This window comes from Siphateles boraxobius, unplaced genomic scaffold, assembly GCF_051911475.1.
Source record: "Siphateles boraxobius isolate OS27281-9 unplaced genomic scaffold, OSU_SipBor_1 12, whole genome shotgun sequence".
NCBI lineage: Eukaryota > Metazoa > Chordata > Actinopteri > Cypriniformes > Leuciscidae > Siphateles > Siphateles boraxobius.
In genome coordinates this window covers 14,790,932-14,811,115 of record NW_027508722.1, presented here as the reverse complement: position 1 = coordinate 14,811,115, position 20,184 = coordinate 14,790,932, and the positions used below count along the sequence as shown (strand labels likewise).

The 20,184-nt window shown below is 37.6% G+C and overlaps 2 protein-coding genes across 2 annotated transcripts in view; one reads left to right on the top strand and one right to left on the bottom strand.

Moving 5' to 3' along the window:
- The first annotated feature begins 2,897 nt into the window (after positions 1–2,897).
- On the top strand, positions 2,898–13,130 carry cpvl (carboxypeptidase vitellogenic like). Its single transcript, XM_077209179.1, has 13 exons — positions 2,898–3,018; positions 3,308–3,519; positions 3,851–3,969; positions 4,202–4,316; positions 5,216–5,274; positions 7,362–7,441; positions 7,525–7,591; positions 7,701–7,823; positions 8,432–8,563; positions 10,291–10,389; positions 10,563–10,736; positions 12,102–12,284; positions 12,832–13,130. Exons 2-13 carry the CDS (start codon positions 3,339–3,341, stop codon positions 12,934–12,936), a joined length of 1,437 nt encoding a protein of 478 aa, XP_077065294.1. The 5' UTR covers positions 2,898–3,018; positions 3,308–3,338; the 3' UTR covers positions 12,937–13,130.
- Positions 13,131–14,734: 1,604 nt separating this feature from the next.
- creb5b (cAMP responsive element binding protein 5b) overlaps positions 14,735–20,184 on the bottom strand; it is a 79,947-nt gene continuing 74,497 nt past the window's right edge. Inside the window, exon 11 of the mRNA XM_077209209.1 lies at positions 14,735–20,177. Within this exon, the coding sequence (XP_077065324.1) occupies positions 20,053–20,177 (125 nt within the window). The 3' untranslated portion in view covers positions 14,735–20,052. The remainder of the gene's footprint in view (positions 20,178–20,184) is intronic.

Below are 20,184 nucleotides of genomic sequence, written 5' to 3'. Positions count from 1 at the left end.
AAACCTTAGTTACATGCCTCTCGACTGTGTGCTGTGGCCATATAAGAAAGTTGCATTCCTAGTGCTGTTCAAAAATGTTAGATGTACAAAACAACATTGCTTTCCCGTGCTTTGACATTAATACACTATACCCAGTAGAGTAATAATATAGCCTAGTAATAATACAGAACACTTTAATGTTCCATATTGCTGTTAAAAAAGCATTAGATGCTAAACCTTATTAGATGTTTTATCTAACTTAAAGTTAAATGGGACCTATCATGACCCTTTTTACAAGCTGTCTCAGGTGTCCCCAGAATGTGTTTGTGAAGTTTCAGCTCAAAACCCACAGATCATTTATTATACATGTTGTAAATTACAATTTTTGAGTGGGAGGAAAAACATGCTGTTTCCGTGCATGTATCTTTAAATTCAAATGAGCTGCTGCTCCCCACCCTGCTTTCCAAAAACTGGCAAAACATCTGTCTGATAAAAAAAAATTAAAAAAAACACAATGGCCTTACAACAGTTAGAAATACATGTAACAAATTACAATACAATAGACTTATTAAGACTTATCCTAATTTGGGAAGCAGGGACAGGTGCCCATTGAGCCTGCTTCCCGATACTTTACTAGCCTCTTAAAGTGACCAAAGGAGACCAAGTTATCAAGTTTTAAGTCATTCTGTAACAGGTTCCAGGCTGATGGGGCAGAAATTCTAAATGCTTGCTTCCCTTACTCTGTTCGAGCCCTAGGCACAATCATGTGGAGATTATCATTAGACCGCAGAGAGCGAATATTGGCCTTGAAGGATAGAAGCCTACATAAATAAGGGGGTAATGTCCCAATAATGGATTTGTATATAAACAATCGCCACCGGGTTAGCCTGCGCTGAGCAAGGGAGGGCCACTGGACTAGATCATATAGAGTGCAACAATGTGTAAAGGGTTTGCACCCTGTAATGAATCTCAGTGCCCCATGATAAACTGAATCCAGTTGGCGCAAATATTTATTCGGGGCGTGCATATATAAAAAATCACCATAATCAATAAGAGACAGAAACGTAGCCTCGACCAAACCTCAACATAAACACAAAGTTCACATAAACACGTTATGTTTGTGAATGTAAACAGCTAGTAAAGAAATTGCATGTGTATATTAGATGTGTATTAAAGTGAAAGCAGCAGCAGCGTAATACAGTATACCTACTTCTAGATATGCTGTTAATATGAATCAAACAACAAAAGAAAACAGAAAAACACTCACTGCTCTTGATTGAATAACTTTAGCTTTAATAAATATACATTTCTTACTTGAATGCTGCTGTTAAATGCTCTGGCGACATGGTGGACTGTGTACAGCTCATTCAGGGCGGGATTTATGCTAATAGGGCAAAGTCCATCAGCAATTGTGGGTGGGGCCTATGCTATGAGGCCCCACCCACAATAGCTGATGGACTTTGCCTTATTAGCATAAACCCCACCCTGCAAAATGGCAAACCCTTATGAGACACTGCTTATGATTTATGAGGATTAAAAAAAGAGGAGTGGGTGATTTTTGCCATTATAAGGTGGTTGCGTACACACACTGCCGACAAACACCATGTAAAAATTAATTTTGCATAATAGATCCCCTTTAACCTAACAAGAAAAGTAACTCATTTTAAACACATCAAATGCCAGTAGCCGTTTATAACATGTCACTGTACATTTTAAAACATGACATTTTGTCACACCCATTTGAAAAGCATGTAGCACTTTCCACAAATATGGGAGTAGGTCCAGAAAAGAAATGACACTTTTTATGTCTCAACAAATTGTCAGTTACCTTCAGCAAATTATAATTTTCATTCTCAAGAGGTCAAACTATATATTACATGAGCTGCTTTTTCTACTCATTTTCTATGAGGTTTGCCATTAGTGTATAAATACAGTTTAAACCCCTCATTTGTGTGGTTTTTAGCAATAACCATCAACATTGAATAGTTTGATGAATGCAGTCAACACTACTGTTTGTTTAAATATGCTTTATTTACTTGTAATACTCTAAAGGGGCCCAAATTATGTTTTTTTTCTGGGTGTTACAATTTTAAGGAATCTTACATTTTTATAATGGGGAGAAATCATGCCGTAAACCCACTTATGCAATGTTAGACACTGCTAAATATTTCATTTTGGCCATTACAATTATTTCATTTTTAAAAGGAATTACTCCAGTATTTATCACAACATATCGGCCAAACTTATGACATTGTTGCAGGTTTGTAATTGTTTGATACAGTCGACAATGTAAAGACAGACAGGCCAGAATCACCCTTGTGTCCGTTATGTGCTGTGACATTGTAAAGTTAGGCCTCGTCTAATCCCAAAGGTTAGGATTACATGCTTCTCAAGTGAGGAGTGACTTGTTACACAAAGGTGCTTTTTTCACGTCAGGTCAGAGCAAGTTTTTATTGGGGGCAAGTACTAGCCTACATGTATTTTGAATGTTGTGAATTTATACAATTTTGGCTGACAAAATGGTCAAAACATGTTTATTTTCTCTTTAACGATTTGTTTTTGTTTCATAATGTTTTACAATGTTTGTATTTTATTTTTATTTTTTACTTGGCTAGATTCCCCTCAGAAGTCCATAATAGACATTTTAATGACAGGTTCCATCCATTCTAACAATAGTGTGACAACATGCTCTCTTTTTGAGGAAAAGTTCAACTTGTGTTCTATAGCTAGACATGTCCAGTGACTTTTTGTGGTTAGAAAATGACTTTTAAAAATAAAGCAATCCTGAGAAATATTCACTTGTTGTGTGAGACCTAGAATAACAAATGCATACTGAATATTTTGGGAAAGCTTGTATATGTGTGTTGGGGACTGCTTCTCTAAAATGGTCCTCTAGGGGTCAATGTTCTCGACTCTTCACTGCGATCACATGACACAGTGCCGATATAGTCATGTGACAACAACCTGATCTCTCGCTTTAGTTCAGATTCATGCCGATGCAAACTGTTTCTGGATTTCTGACTGCCATTTGGATTAAAGGTAACTATTATTAGGCTATTGATGATTAGGAATATATGTATTTGAATTAGCACGTATGGTGTGATATCAACTCTTAACAGCCTAACTTATATATCAAATTTACAGTTTCTGCTTCACATTTTCTGTTATGTTCTTAATGTATATGTAACTCGTGTCGCATGTGTAAGTTGATCTGACGGGAGATCTGGATTTGTTTCTCTCGTCTGATATGTTTAGACATGTAAAGACAGGTAGCAGGTAATATGATCCTTTTAATATCATGCTTGATCATCCCCGTGTCATATTTCAGTGCTGTCTGCAGTTAAACTTAAATCTCTATAATGCTGAAGCAAACGCTGAGGCTGCTGTTCCTCTGGGCTGTCCTGGAGTCCGTCTGCTCCCGCGGATGTTCCTCGTTCTTCTGCCGCAAATCACGCCGTGTGAGCGGGTCACGTTTTGGAGTTGACCCGGGCAAACCTCTGATGCTCACCCCCTATCTGGAGCAAGGCAAGATAGAAGAAGGTATGTTTGTTGTTTGCATGGAATTGTTTCAATTCCTCGTGAACTTTCATTTTCCGTCTGCTAAACAGAATGTTAGAAAGTTTATCAAAACAGGGAAAAAGGAGCAAGAATGTTTTTTCTTATGGTGAGGAATTGATAGATCAGTTTAGTTATATGACTTTATCAGGGGGTTATTTTGATTAAATTCTATGAGGGCAAATCTTTCATAATTTTTTATAAATAATGTCTTTTTTGATATATATCAGGGTGACTTAAAAACTGCTATCATAATTCACTGATTTTTCTGACCTGTATGCTAATATGAATTCATTTATGTTTTGTGGATATGCAGCCAAAAAACTTAGTTTGGTGGGACCCCTTCCTGGTGCCAGTGTCAAGAGTTACTCAGGATATCTCACTGTGAACAAGACCTACAACAGTAACCTTTTCTTCTGGTTCTTTCCTGCCCAGGTAATATAATGTTATACACTTAGTTTTGTTACGCTGCATACGAACAGCACTAAAGATAAGACCGATCTGCTGACTGTCTCTTCTGCGTCAGTTGGCATCACTCGAGTCAGGTGCTTTCAGGAGTCGTTCACAACGGATTACACGGTCCACGGAATTTTTCTGATTTCGAGTGATGTTACTGATGTTGACTCACTGAACACTCATGTATTGCTGCATGTTCTTCTCCGTTTAGGAGAGACCAGAGACGGCTCCGGTGCTGCTGTGGCTGCAGGGAGGACCTGGAGGCACCTCTATGTTCGGCTTGTTTGTGGAGCACGGCCCATATTTTGTACATAAGAACCTCACATGTGAGTACAAACATCTCTGTGTTGTTCTAATATGTTGGAGGTTAATGGCATGTTGTTTCTGTCTTATGCACATTCAATTATAGATGTTCTTAGGCCATAAAGCATTGTTTTGCTTGAAGTGCCCTTATTGTACTATTTTAAAGGTTCCTTCCTAATTTTGTTTTGAAGGTATCCTACAATGTTTACGTGCACCCAAGGTCAAAAAACATGTTAATTTTCTCATAATATACATTACAGCATCCCCTCTTTTCTCAGAGTTTCTGAAACAGTGTTTCCTTTCCGAGACCCTTCTCTGCTCTGATTGGTCAGATGGCCCAGTCTGTTGTAATCGGTCTACCGCTTAGAGTGTGTGTTGGGAACGAAAAGTTCATTACCATATCTGAATTTCAGCTCCGGAGGTTTCCTCAGCACTATGAACAGTATGCTATGAACTATGAACAGTAACGATGCCATCCATGTTACTGTACCGGATTTGCCGACAACACGAAACAAACTCTTCAAGGCCTCAGCTACAACTACAATGTTTGAAGGCGGGTCAGAGTAGATGTTGTTCACAGGCAGTCAATGAAGATCATAGGCTTGCATTATGCAAATGTGTTACATAGGAAGTAAGGCTGGAATTGCTGACGACTCATTTCAGGCATTTCAAAATCAGTTCTTTATTTTGGGTGACTCCATTAACCCCATTTATCTTGCACTTTTGCACTTTGCAGAGCTTTTACATTCACAAACCACTATATATCACACTAAATGAAATGTAATATAACAAAAAAAGCATTATAGGGGCACTTTATTGAAGTAACACTTTTCTGTTTATGTTTTAAAATCACTTCTGATTTTGATATATTAAATTTCCTTCTAATGATTGCATGGTCTGACCCTTTACTGTCTTTCTGCAGTGGGTTATAGAGATTTCCCCTGGACATCACGGTACTCGGTTCTCTACATCGACAACCCGGTGAGTGCAGTGTATTAACTTAGACTCAAATAGATATGTCTGTAAATTTGGGCTGTCACAGTTAACATTTTAGATATAGATTTTTTAAGCGTTTTATTCTGTTCTGTGTGATTTTTATGAATTTCTTTTGATGATGTATTCATAAATTAAAATCTGATGGGATGTTTAACAAATATAGCTCTTTTCTATATTTATATATACCTGTATATATAATTTTTTTCTGAAAGTGACATGATGAAAGAGCATTGATGCATAAATCTGTCATTATATATGATACACCTTCTGTCTTGAGTGTCATCCACACAGAATCTAATTATTGCACACAATTTGTTCTTTAAGACGGAACTGATTAAACTAGATAAATCAATTTTTTTAAATCAATTGACAGCCCTACTGCAAATACAGGTCCTTCTCAAAAAATTAGCATATTGTGATAAAGTTCATTATTTTCCATAATGTAATGATAAAAATTAAACTTTCATATATTTTAGATTCATTGCACACCAACTGAAATATGTCAGGTCTTTTATTGTTTTAAAACTGATGATTTTGGCATACAGCTCATGAAAACCCCAAATTCCTATCTCAAAAAATTAGCATATCATGAAAAGGGTCTCTAAACGAGCTATTAACCTAATCATCTGAATCAACTAATTAACTCTAAACACCTGCAAAAGATTCCTGAGGCTTTTAAAAACTCCCAGCCTGTTTCATTACTCAAAACCACAATCATGGGTAAGACTGCCGACCTGACTGCTGTCCAGAAGGCCATCATTGACACCCTCAAGCAAGAGTGTAAGACACAGAAAGAAATTTCTGAACAAATAGGCTGTTCCCAGAGTGCTGTATCAAGGCACCTCAGTGGGAAGTCTGTGGGAAGGAAAAAGTGTGGCAAAAAACGCTGCACAACGAGAAGAGATGACCGGACCCTGAGGAAGATTGTGGAGAAGGACCGATTCCAGACCTTGGGGGACCTGCGGAAGCAGTGGACTGAGTCTGGAGTAGAAACATCCAGAGCCACCGTGCACAGGCGTGTGCAGGAAATGGGCTACAGGTGCCGCATTCCCCAGGTCAAGCCACTTTTGAACCAGAAACAGCGGCAGAAGCGCCTGACCTGGGCTACAGAACAGCAGCACTGGACTTCAGGCATTTTGGCATTTCCTTCTCCCCAGTCTTCCTCCAGACCCTGGCACCTTGATTTCCGAATGACATGCAAAATTTGCTTTCATCCGAAAAAAGTACTTTGGACCACAGACCAACAATCCAGTGCTGCTTCTCTGTAGCCCAGGTCAGGCGCTTCTGCCGCTGTTTCTGGTTCAAAAGTGGCTTGACCTGGGGAATGCGGCACCTGTAGCCCATTTCCTGCACACGCCTGTGCACGGTGGCTCTGGATGTTTCTACTCCAGACTCAGTCCACTGCTTCCGCAAGTCCCCCAAGGTCTGGAATCGGTCCTTCTCCACAATCTTCCTCAGGGTCCGTTCCCCTCTTCTCGTTGTGCAGTGTTTTTTGCCACACTTTTTCCTTCCCACAGACTTCCCACTGAGGTGCCTTGATACAGCACTCTGGGAACAGCCTATTTGTTCAGAAATTTCTTTCTGTGTCTTACCCTCTTGCTTGAGGGTGTCAATGATGGCCTTCTGGACAGCAGTCAGGTCGGCAGTCTTACCCATGATTGCGGTTTTGAGTAATGAAACAGGCTGGGAGTTTTTAAAAGCCTCAGGAATCTTTTGCAGGTGTTTAGAGTTAATTAGTTGATTCAGATGATTAGGTTAATAGCTCGTTTAGAGACCCTTTTCATGATATGCTAATTTTTTGAGATAGGAATTTTGGGTTTTCATGAGCTGTATGCCAAAATCATCAGTATTAAAACAATAAAAGACCTGAAATATTTCAGTTGGTGTGCAATGAATCTAAAATATATGAAAGTTTAATTTTTATCATTACATTATGGAAAATAATGAACTTTATCACAATATGCTAATTTTTTGAGAAGGACCTGTATACTCGTACAGTACATGTGAACAGTGTTTTTAGGTTTCAGTTAAATTATTGATCTGAAGTGCTTTGTTTGTGGTTTATTTCTCAGGTTGGGACAGGATGGAGTTTCACTGAGGACGACCGAGGATTTGCCCAAAACCAGGATGATGTGGGCAAAGACTTGTACAGGTACAATGGAAAAAAATTACTGTATATCTAATAAAATGTGAGATGCATGTGATTTATATATTACTGTTTTTTTCCCTCCTCAGTGCCCTGACTCAGTTCTTCCAGATATTCAGTGAGTTCCAGTCTAATCCGTTCTACGCTACAGGCGAGGTGAGGAAAAAGACCTAATTTTGGATTGTAACAGAATCCTAATTTCTTATACAGTCAAAACAGTGTGTTGTTAACTTGTTTACATTATTTAACATCTTAAAACCCATAGTCATATGCAGGAAAGTATGTTCCAGCGATTGGCTACTACATCCACAAGAACAATCCTTCCGCCAAAGTGCAGATCAACTTCAAAGGAGTGGCCATTGGAGATGGTCTGTGTGACCCTGAGCTGGTAAATGAAAAGGATTTATCACGTTCCTGATAATTATGATGTACGGGAGAATTATTGCACTGAACTTGCTCTAAAGGCATTATAAACATAACGGTAGCCACGTACACGCTGTAAAGTTCCAGGAGTAGACAACCGCATTTAAATGTGGGAGTGTGTACCCTAAATTATCGATCCATGTGTGTACGGAACACGACTCGCTCCCAAAAATATATTGAATATACATATGTATATATATATATATATATATATATATATTCAATATAAAGCATTTAAATTATGGGCTTGTTCTTATTTACTGTTTTTTTTTTTTTTCTTGCAAGATCTGGCTACACAAATGAGTTAAGCCTTGTTCCTCTTTCACTATGATTTTCTTGCATTGCGCAGACAGAGAGACGCATCCCTAACGTACGTTTAAATGTGTCATTAACCACTAGTTTGTTTCCATACACCGCGTTGAATTTTTGTAAATGCGGTTGTCACTACCTGAATTTTTAAGTTGGAGGACTGACAAACGAAACTAACTGCAGTGTGTACTTGACTTTCGTTAAAGCTGCTTTGAAACCAGTTGACTGTGCAGACTTTAATCTCGTCGATCCTCTCTGTCTCAGATGCTGGGAGGCTATTCAGATTTCCTCTATCAGACGGGTCTCGTGGATGAACTGCAGAGGCAGCACGTGAAGATGCAGACGGATGCAGGAGTCAAACTCATCCAGGAGCAGAGATGGGTGGAGGCCTTTGAGGTGCGAGTCAGCGTTCAAAATCATCACGATAACAATATAAATCTAAAATATTAAGAATAAGCATTTATTTAACACATAGTAAGAAATACTACAGAAATTGAATAATCGAATGTAAAAATAAAACACTGCAGTCTTCACTGTATGAATCAAATCCTAATCAGCCAAAATCTGTGAGTGATTTTTCTCTTCATTTTGATGTTTGATTAACATTAAAGTCATCAGGAAATCAAAGTTGATCATTCTATTTTTTTAAATGAATTCTTGCAGTATTTATTATAAATTATTAGGGCTGGGACGAACACATATTTCCCGATTCGATACTATCACAATACTTGGGCGCCGATACGATATGTATTGTGATATATTATTATATTATTTTCTTTTTAGAATTGCGATTCTACAAGTATTGCGATTCTTTTAACACTACTTTTTTAATCGTGAAAAGTTAAATCATACACTTATACAGACTGTACATGATGTATAAGATGAGTCATATTTACAAAAACAAATCAACACTTTTATTTCAGAAGCATCATACAATACTACATTCACCTGAATAAATGATTCAATAACAAATACATTTTTTAACTGTCACTTTACTCCACCTAGTGGCGAAACAATGTAATCGATAAATGTGTTATTTTAAGCACCAAGTTTCTATCAAAAGCTGATTTTGATCGATATCTTAGGCATCAGTGTTCATATTTGAACTTTAAACCTTTATCCAAGTACTTCTATGATAATTTTAACTATTGCATCACAGAAATAATGATACTATAAGGTTGAAAAGACTGTTTGTGAAGCTGTTTCAAGATAACGCCGGGTCAGCGGCAGCGCCAACACAGCTTTGAATGTTGCAATATGATTTTGTCAAAGTTTAATAGACAGACGAATTGAAAGATCGCGTGGGTGTTTGAATCGATATCACAGTCTTTTAAAGATGAATCGTGCAGCTCTACTTTCTTATCTCTCGATCAGCATACGAGTAGCGCGAGGGCTTTTCAGTGCATTCAGTCTCACGTCTCTTCCACTCGTCCACTTGAAAGGGATATTACGTCACTCAACACGCGACACATTTCATCCTCTGTTGGAACGAAAGTGGCTAACTTCTGTCAACCTCATCTACAAGCAAGGACAAAATAAAGCAACTGAATTTGAATCAATATCGATTCTGGAATAAAAAAAATCGATTTTAGAATCGTTTAAAATAAAAGATTTGCGATTAGCTAGGTAAATCAATTTTTTCCCCCCAGCACGCCATATTGTTTTCCCTCGTAATGTGTGCCCTTGTAATCTTAAATCAAAATAACTTGCTATGACATCACTACTCTGATGACGTGTTTACTTGTGTGAGAGCGGGACAACCTGTCACTCACATGACATCACAACAATAGCAAACCATCCAATCAATTCCCGATGGACAAAATCAAGTCCCACCTTACATTTTTTTTTTTTTCTTCACGAAGCTGTTTCACTTGGATATATGTCACAATAGGGAAGAAAAAGACTTCCCTATTGTGACTTCTGTTTTATGCCGTCTTTAATAACACAGATGGCAGCATATATATTAGGTTACTGTCACTTTAAGACCTAATGCATTTTCACTTTAAATCCTCTCCACGATGTACATTTCGTCATACCGCCCAGCCCTATTCAGAACATACTGAATTTGTGTCGCTGGGGTTTCTTAATACATCAGTTCTGAAAGCATCTCGTCTTTCCTCCAGGTTTTTGACAGCTTACTGAATGGTGATCTTGTTCCTTATCCCTCATACTTCCAAAACGTCACTGGCTGCACCAACTACTTCAACTACATGCAGTGTCAGGTACCAGCATATTTTATTACAAGCAAACGGTGGGAATTGGGGGTAGTCTGGATTTGAATTCCTGGATTTGGATTTGATTTCCACTTGAGCTTGTTTTTTTTGAATATTTGAAAGTGGATCAAAAAAGTTGATGTCTCATTCTGTGTTTTTTCTTGTTTTTCTTTTCTAAATAGGAACCTCCAGATCAGGAGTATTTTTCTGCATTCGTGACTCTACCAGAAGTTCGACGTTCCATCCACGTCGGGAATCTTACGTTTAATGACGGCTCAGAGGTTGAGAAGCACTTGCTTCAGGATGTCATGAAGTCCATCAAGCCCTGGTTGGGCGTCCTCATGGACAACTATAGAGTGAGGAAACTATTTAATTTGGGTTTTTATATTGACCTTTAGATATTTTCTTTTTTTAGAAGTCTATTAAAAAAAGGTTTTGTTGAATATCACATTTGATATATCAGGCTTTTATATCTCTTAGTACGATTTAGGATAATATGAAGATTGAAGTTATTTGGTGGCCCACAATTAGGTGAAATATTACTAGCAATATAAAAATTTGTCTTGCTTTTTTGAACATTTGAAGTGGATCAAAAAAATTAATCAAAGTTGTCCTAAGACAAGAACGGGTATTTTTCAAAATTCATGTATAACTTTGAAAGGTTTTGATCTACTTCAAATGTTGACTACTTGTATTTACAGTATAAATCAGAAAAGATTTCACAGCAAAAAGACCTTGGTCTACGACCTGAATATTGACATTTTTAGAATAGCCGCTTTTCCACCGTCGAGCCGAACGGTTCTAAGAAAGACAAGGAACGGTTCGAGGTATATTTCCACTTGAGCTTGGTTTGCCACATCATGTTTACAAACCGTTCTCAGGCCCGGAATGGAACGGTAACACAATGAGAACAAGCGGCTAATGATTCTAATGACCTTTTACTTGAAAAGTGTGAACTATCAATCAGATGACAGCAGGCATGTAGAAGATGGTGTACAACAGGCAACGTTTTGATCATGTTGATCATTTAGAGGCCTTCAAAATTTGCGCCTCAAATATGATACAGTAGGCTTTGTATGGTAAATAGATATATAATATTCAAAATGTGCCATTTCAAAAAGTTTCCAATTCTCACTATTAACTAGTTGCTTAATAGCATGCATATTACTAGGATGTTGGCTGTTTATTAGTACTTACAAAGCACATATTAATGCCTTTTTCTGCATGACCATATTCTACATCCCTTAATCCACAATACCTAAATTTAACAACTACCTTACTATCTATTAATAAGCAGTAATTAGGAGTTTGAGGCAAAAGTCATAGTTCATAATTAGTTAGTTGTGAGAATTGCACCATAATCTAAAGTGTGAACAGAATTTGAATATCGACTATAGCATGAGTATAACATGAGTATAACAATCAGATTATCGTTATTCGCAAGATTTTTATATTAGTGCGCCTACATAGTTTGATGAAGTATTTCACAGGGGGAATCATTTGTTGAAGTGGATTTAATATTTGGAATTATAAAACCACACTATACGATCCAACTGCCTGTGACCCCATATCTGTAAAAAGGACAGGCTCTTTGATGCACCCTGTCGATATCATACTTGTCAAATAGTTTTGTGGGTTTAAATAGCATTGTGGTCTTCATATGTCTTCCTTTTCCGGAATAATTCCCATTTTGGATTAAACTGTGTTGTCTGTGTACTCAGGTGTTGATCTATAGTGGACAGCTTGATGTCATCGTTGCAGCCCCTCTGACTGAGCTCTTCCTGCCCACCGTGAGCTGGTCTGGAGCGGACGAGTACAAAAAAACTATGCGTTTCCCCTGGAAGGTCCAGCCCAGTGATACTGAAGTGGCAGGTTACGTACGACAAGTGAATGAGTTCTTTCAGGTGAGGTTTTGCAGTATTGCTAGATCAATATAACATAATATGATATAATATAATATAATTGGCTGAATTAATTTAGAAATTATTGGCATCGGCTGACAGCCATACCATTGTAAGTTTCAAAATCTGCTTACAGCTTTATTGGTATATATAAACAAATATACAGTTTATTGTTTTTAAATATAGTGTAAAATATATGTGCTGTTCAATTTGGCATACTATTATTATTTTAATAAATACTACTGGGGTGGGATTAAATGAGTTGTCTTCTTCCCACTCCCTTTCAGGCAGATTTCGATCGTCATAGTTTAATACTGTATGTTTGTTTTGCACTGTATGACTTAACAATATTTTGTTTGCCTTGTACTTCTGCACCATTGCCGGAAATAAATGAATAAATGAAAATGAATGAAAAATACTTGCTATAATTAAATTATATTACTGTAATTATTTGGCATCAGCTAATGGTGTAGAAATACAACATGAATGTATTTCAGACATACAATGGAAAGCTGGCTGATAATGAATTCCTCTGTTTTTTTCTCTTCAGGTAATTGTCAGGGGAGGCGGGCACATTCTGCCTTATGACCAACCAGAGAGAGCATTTGTCATGATTGACAGATTCCTTTCTACAGACGGATTCTCAACACTTTGATACACTAAGATCAACTAGAATTTAATGTGATCACTGAATGAATCCATGTTCAGTTGTGTGATTTTAATGCAATCGTTTGTGTGCTACAATGAAGAAAGAGTTAGGGGTTATATTTTTATTGATAAGTGTGTAAAGTGTATGTTTTTATTGTATTTGGTCATTTTGTGATTAAAGTATGACTTGAGTATAGTGTACTACTTTGTCTTGTTTTTTTTAACCCATGTGGATGTTTTTATCCATTCTGTGTGATCAGTACTTTTAGTTGACGTTATCTAGCTATACTTTTCTGATGCTTCATGTTCAAATTCGCCATCCATCGTATTTACATAACTAGTAAAAAAAGAATAATGGTGAGACTATTTCAGTAGCTTTATTGTAATGTTCATCATGTTATTTTTCTGATAATACGTGCACAGCTGTACTGTAGAACAAAAGCAGTGTACGCTTCAGTGCACACAGGAGATGAGAGAACGAAACCATACAGAGGAAATGATACCGAGGTAAACATTCAAGAAAGGTATGACCTACTTCCACAGGAAGCCGATTCATTTTGTATTAGGAGTGGTATTCACCAAATAAGTTAAATATATTTGCGCATAGCACGACATTCCATAAAATGAAATGCATTTATATTTAATTAACTCTAATAAAATTTCTCTGCCATTTGTTTCCTCCGTCTTTTTGACAGCATTTCCTCTGTGTGTCCTACAGGGGGAGACAACTGACCGTATAAAACAAAACGTGTCTGATTGGTAGTTCATTAGATAGTGAATGCGGTTAAAAATGTATATGTGAAGAATAGCCTACTTTATGCGAAATTTTACTTTGTTCTTTTATGTCAGTTTGTACATACCTGGTTGTTGACCATAAGTTTAAGGTTTTTCAGCGTGGATCATTTTTTTGCGAACACCCAATTCAATTCAAACATTATTATATTAAGTATTTTGAAAATCAGGTAATTACATTTTATTATAATAATAAAAACAATTACAATAATTATTACTGATATTATAAAAATTATGAATAAATAATTATTATTCATACATTACAATAAGTAAATGGCACACACAAAATTGGAATAATGTTATTGTCTCTTATGTTGTAATAAATTGTAATTGCATATAAATTGTAATTTTTACCAGTGTGTGTTACTATTGGCAGACACAGCCTGATTTAACATCACTGGTGTCATTCAGTTTGTCAACCAATTTACAATGGCTGTTAGAAATATTCTGACATTTTTCAATATTAAAATATTTCTCATCCTACATTTTAAATCTTAATTTCTAATTATTATGCAGGTAATTTAATATATTTGCATAATTCTGCCCTCACTCACAATAGGGCATCATTTCATGTCACCCAATGCTTGTTTGCTTTTTATGACCCATTAATATGAACGATTATCAACATGTGTAGCATTTAGGTTCTTGATGTAGGCTATATCTGTTGAATATATAAATCAAGTATTTTATGTTCACCAAAACTGTTAACCCGAGGTCTCTAGTATATTGAATGGTCAAATAATTTGTAATGCATAAATATTGAATAAACCATTTTTGTATGTTTTTTGCTTTAAATTGCAATATGTAATGTGTATAAATACAGTCAAAAATCTGGAATAATTAAGAATATGACAAATACTGTGCAATAAATATTATGACAATTTGACAGTGTGTGTGTGTGTATAGAGTGTGTGTGTGTGTGTATATATATATATATATATATATATATATATATATATATATACACACACAAGCTGCAGTTTTTTCTGTAAGTGACAAAATCATGAATTGGCTTTGTTACAGAACAAGTGCTTTATTTTCATATTGTAATATAGCTGTTGTGATCTCACATCTGTACATTTGCATAAACACAAACTGTTCAAGGCATTAATAAACATATAAAATATACAAAGTTATGCAAGCGTGTGTGAATTCATGAATTCAATATGCGTAACAAACATTACAATGTTTCAGCTCCGATAATGAACAGGCAAACATTTGAAGACGGCAAGTGCTATGCAAACATTATTTACAAACAAGTACCAAACATGTACTCCTTTCAAAAAGAAAGGTGGTTGCATTACAGGAACAAGATTACAAAAATTAATGAGAATTTATACAATATTTATAGTTTTTTTGCAATGATACAATTATAGTTTTATTAATGTGTATTCATTGTCCTCCACCTAAAAAAAAAAAAAAAAAAAAAATACTAGCACACAAAAGCACACATATAACCAGGCACACACACAAAAATCTCCCTCCGTTTTTATAAGAATGCTATTACAAAAGTCATCCATCCACCCATCCTAACAAGGACTGTTGCCAAATCAATAACTTGAGATTAATGTCTGTTACTCAATGAGAGCAACTGAAATATTTCCAGTTCAATGTGTTGTATGTTATGTTGCTTGGGTAAGAGATGACGTGGCCCTGCGTAGACACGCTCCTGACCACCTTGCTTTGAAATGTAAAGACGCAGGAGATGAAATATAATGCATCTGTTTTCAGTCCTCTATGAAGATGCAAACTGCTGTTTAGCAGGCCCCTCCCAACCTATTATTACATCATAATGTTGGGCTAAACAATGCAAAACTTGTGAGTGTGAGGTCTGAGATGGCAATGGGAGTGAAAATGCATCCATACACAGATCTCAAGTTAATCTTCAAGCTCACAACTCAAAAACATTGAAACTCGCACCTCATGTGGTCATCTGAATCCCTTCGAAACCAGATTATGATGCTACATGCACAAAAGAACATTGAATGTTGGCTTGTGTTACTTAAAGGGATAGTTCACCCAAAAAAAATCAGCGAAATTTTGCGGTCCATTTTTTATTAAATTAATTAAATACTGTATGTTGGCAAGTCAGTAAAATCAAACCTCATTGGTCCTTGTGGGCCACACATGATGTCATGACACAAGAACCAATGAGGTTTGATGTTACTGACGCGTCACAATATTTGATTTGGGCTCTGTACAGTATATGAGGTGATCAATGTTTTGATTTGAGAGTGAATAAGCACTTTAATGTCACTCTATACATCATACAAAGTAATCATATCGCTAAAGTTTGGATTACTTTTACACTACCTTTTTGGAGCTTGAAACGTTTGGACCCCATTGACTTTCATTGTACTGACAAAACAAGCGAATACATTCTTAAAAATGTGTTGTGCAGAATAAGGGTAATTATACGAGTTTTGAAACGACATGAGGGTGAGTAAATGATGAGAGAATGATTTTTGGGTGAACTATCCTTTTGAGATGTTGGGAAACAACCAATCTACCGAAAGGTCCAACAAAATCAACAATAAAAGCACAATCATGTTTCCAGTTCACCTTGATGTCACCCATTTCACAGTGTGAAAAACAGGCTTTCTCTATAGGGATAATTAAAAGTCTTAAAGCTACAGGAGCACCGTACTGAACGCCGCTAAACCCAAGCCTTCAGGGTTTAAATCGTGTCCTTCTTTGGGCGACCCATTCCGGGCTCCGTTTCGGTAGGCCCACACAAGTTGCATTGCTCCATAGATTGACAGTGGCTGGCCCTCGCTGGTGTGGGAACTGGGAATCGCTGAGTCTTCTATATGGCTATTCCATCCTCCGCTGCGCAGAGGTCAAAGTGCATAGACAGCTACAAGATTTCCACCTCTCAATGTGGAGGTCGTTTTGCACACTCATGTTCCAAACACAGTGCTGCGAGGAAAGGCGCTGGGAATCAATATGTTCCATTTAGGAGGGATGAAATATCCTCTACAAACTGTGAAAAACATGAAACAGAGTTCTGAGCTTAGCTGCTGGAAGAAAGGCCCTTTTTCGGCAGAGGGGAAACATTTTGGTGCATCTCTCCGCATTATGATGCTAATACACCAGCTGGCCTGTGTTCTCATCACAGGCCTCCTTGGTTGAGGAAGGTAAAAGAGTCCATAAACACCAAAAAGAGTCCAAAAAGAAACAGTGTCTGCATTAAAACACTAGTAATTAGTCATTACAAAAAAGCTAAACAACGTCAAGGCCTTAAAGTTCAACCTGAATTGAAAATAAATGTACTGATAAAGGTATTACTAAGGGCTGACATTCTTCGCTATATGAGTATTTAAGACATATTCAGGCACATAGTGACATTTGGAAAGCAGTGACTAGATTGCTCTAGATCAGTACCTGCGAAGAAATAGTAAAATGCTACATTTTCGCAGCAGAGAAAAACAAAAGTGGAGCAAATTGCATCAGTATTTGCAGTTAAACAAGAACAACAGGACTAAAGGCCGTAACATACCAAGCCGACTCATCTGTCAGCTCAGTTTTTAGTTGGACCTCATCGGCGGATTTTTGGCCGATTGAGTATGTTGTATCTGTGTAGGGCAGTCGGTGAAATAGATCACTCTGATTGGCTGTTCGGCTTAGGGAACCAGTGCCCGAGAAAATAATTGACAAAGTCAAGAGTGCACACACAGAAGGCTCTTCTTATTTTACATCATGTAAATTCGCATTCCAATATGCCATTTCATAAAAACATGACCATCTGGAATGAATAAAGTGATCAACATGATTCATATTTCAAAATGGTAAGCAAGCGCTGCTTTGTTTACGGTTTGTATTTCAGCAGTCCTAGTTCCGGTTTCCCTTTTTGAATGACGAATACAGACTGCCAACTGCTGGAATGGAAAGTTATTTCCTCTCACCGAATGTACATGCTAGTTGGCCGTTGGCTGTAGTATTTGCGGTGTGTCCGAGCGGCAGACGCAAGGCGAAAACAATGTCGGCTTTTGTCGCCGCTAGTTCGTTGATGCCAGTTTGGTGTGTCACAGCCTTAAAGGGATTTAGGATTTCAGGTAAGTGAAAATCTATCCATCCAAAATCTAATGACCCATCTTACAGCCCATCATACACTCATGAGGTATACGGGACTTTGCACACGCATCCCTTAAAATTACACAAAGGGCACAAGTAGCTACACATTGGAATGTCATTATTAGAGCCGGTTCACACAGAACGCGTTTTCACGTTCCACAGCGCAGCATTTATTTGGGTGCATCTTACCCGGACAGGAACATAGTGTCCGGCCCACAACTGGTACTCTGGTACACTATGTTGCTGTCTGGGCAATCAGCTCCCATGGTTGTGAATGAGTGCATGTTGTTTGCACAAATTCGGGCACTGCTAAGACCCCTGACTGACTATTGGGACGTTTCCGACAATATGACAACGTACCTACATATTAAAACGCCACCACCGTTATTTATTAACAACAGCAGGACTGATATATTTTAAAAGTACAATCTTTTAAAAGTACAGAATCTTCTGTTGCGTGTCGTGATGTGTATGTTTTGCGTTTCAGAAAATGAGACATATTTTCCGGTAAAGGGACCATTGACGCTCCCTGGTTTTTGTGGTGTATAGGTTGTTTTTTTTTAGGGAGTGAAAGTTCCAGTGCACTGGAAGTGGCCCTTAAAATGGCAGACTCCCCGATCAGTGCCTTGACTTCTAAACTTGGGAGGTGATTGAGACGCACCCTTTATTATTCAATGTAAACATCTGCTATTTGGATACTCGATGCCACGTCAAGTTGTAAGTAGTTCAACTTTCAAAAATGCGTCTCAAAAACCTGCATTCTTTTTCAAGCCTTTCGTGCTTAATCCAGCGGTTTAAACGCAAGAACGTGTCCTTTTGTGAACGGCCCCTTACAGTAAGATGCTGGCTGTATACTAACATCTCCAATTTAACAGCACATTTGAAGAACCTTTAGGGGTTTGACAGTTTCGTAGGAACTATAATCAAGTGCAGAATTGACCTTGGTCCATGTCAAGAAGGAAGCCTCATGATTTCCTAGGCAGCAAACAAACCAGAACTTTAAACTGGGATGTATCAAAATATATCCTATCACAATAAATCCTATTAAATTAAATTTATCTCAAAGTCAGAATGCCTGAGGAAGATCTAAACAATACTTTGAGCCAAAACGAAAGCTGATTTAAAGTTGCATTTAACAACGCATTTGGCCCACGTGGAAGTTTTCCATAGCCTCAGGTGAAGCAAAATCCTTCCAAAAGTTTTCCATGGCATTATTGTGGTGCAAGACGCACTTGAGGAGCATTTTGGACAGGATTGGAAGGCCCATCTATGAGTACATTACATGTATAAAAATTTACTCAAGAATGTGAATAATACTTAGTCCACTCTCTGATCCGAAACAGATACTGAAATGACTGCCAGTAAAAGAAGTGTGCAAACTAACGAGGACCAGGGGTACATCTGACCAGAAGTTACACCAGCTTAAAATGAAACAGCTGATGGCATCTTCTAAAATATTCGGATTTAAACGCCAAGTTAGATGTTTTCCTGGTGCTACATGATTGCAGCTGTGATCTCAGCACTTTGGGAATACTCTGAAATCTCACACACGTTCAACAGGGCATATGCTCACAGGAGCCTGTGTGAGCTTGATAAATGCATTCCATTTACATGATCTGTACCAGCGAAGGAGTCAAAGCTGTTTTGTTTTATACAGATAACTTTTGAAATGACATCTGAAATGAAAGGAGCCAATAGGTTGAACTTAATCTGATCTAAATTCTGGTCAGAATGAGCAGGTGAACACAATCAGATTCATATTGCTTCAGGTTACTTTCATTACAAATTCCCTGTTGGAGACTAAGCTTCCTAATTTATCCTTTTGAATTAGATAAAAAGGGGAATGTGAGAGTAGTTGTTTTAACAATAAACAGAAACGAAAGGACAAGATCTTTTTGGCAATGGAAAATTCATAGCAAAAGCTCTCCAGCTATCTGAATTTTGCAATTTGTAAAGGCAGTTGTCCAGTAGTAATCCAGGAACAGATGTAACAGTTGTGTTTTCACACACCTTTTTGTGTTTTCACCCATCAGTGATGTTCTTGACTAGCGAGATGGCGCCCGATGAATTATGCCGGCTCCCTTTTTTAAGCGGACTCAAATGGTAACATAAAACACACAGAACTAAGCAAAATGGTAATCAGTTTACATTTACAAATTACAAACAGACGAAAAAGCTGCCACAGAGGCACAGAGGTGTGTGTCTGTCCAGAGTTTGCATGTAAGGGGGGATGGGGTGTCGTCAGGGGGTAGAGTCTCTAGTGGATGGGGTTAATATCTGTGCGGTGATTGGGTCCCGTGCTGGAGGTGGTGATGGTATTGTGCTGGATGATTTGCTGTTGGGTTACAGGGGTGGGACTCCCTGCTGGACTGCTCTCTGGACCTGACGG

What these genes read in the sequence shown, in the direction of transcription:
- cpvl (XM_077209179.1), top strand. Translation starts at nt 3,339, where the DNA reads ATGCTGAAGCAAACGCTGAGGCTGCTGTTCCTCTGGGCTGTCCTGGAG. An exon ending in TTCTCTACATCGACAACCCG is followed by an intron (nt 5,275 to 7,361) that starts GTGAGTGCAGTG and finishes TTTATTTCTCAG; the next exon opens with GTTGGGACAGGATGGAGTTT. An exon ending in GATGGGTGGAGGCCTTTGAG is followed by an intron (nt 8,564 to 10,290) that starts GTGCGAGTCAGC and finishes TCTTTCCTCCAG; the next exon opens with GTTTTTGACAGCTTACTGAA.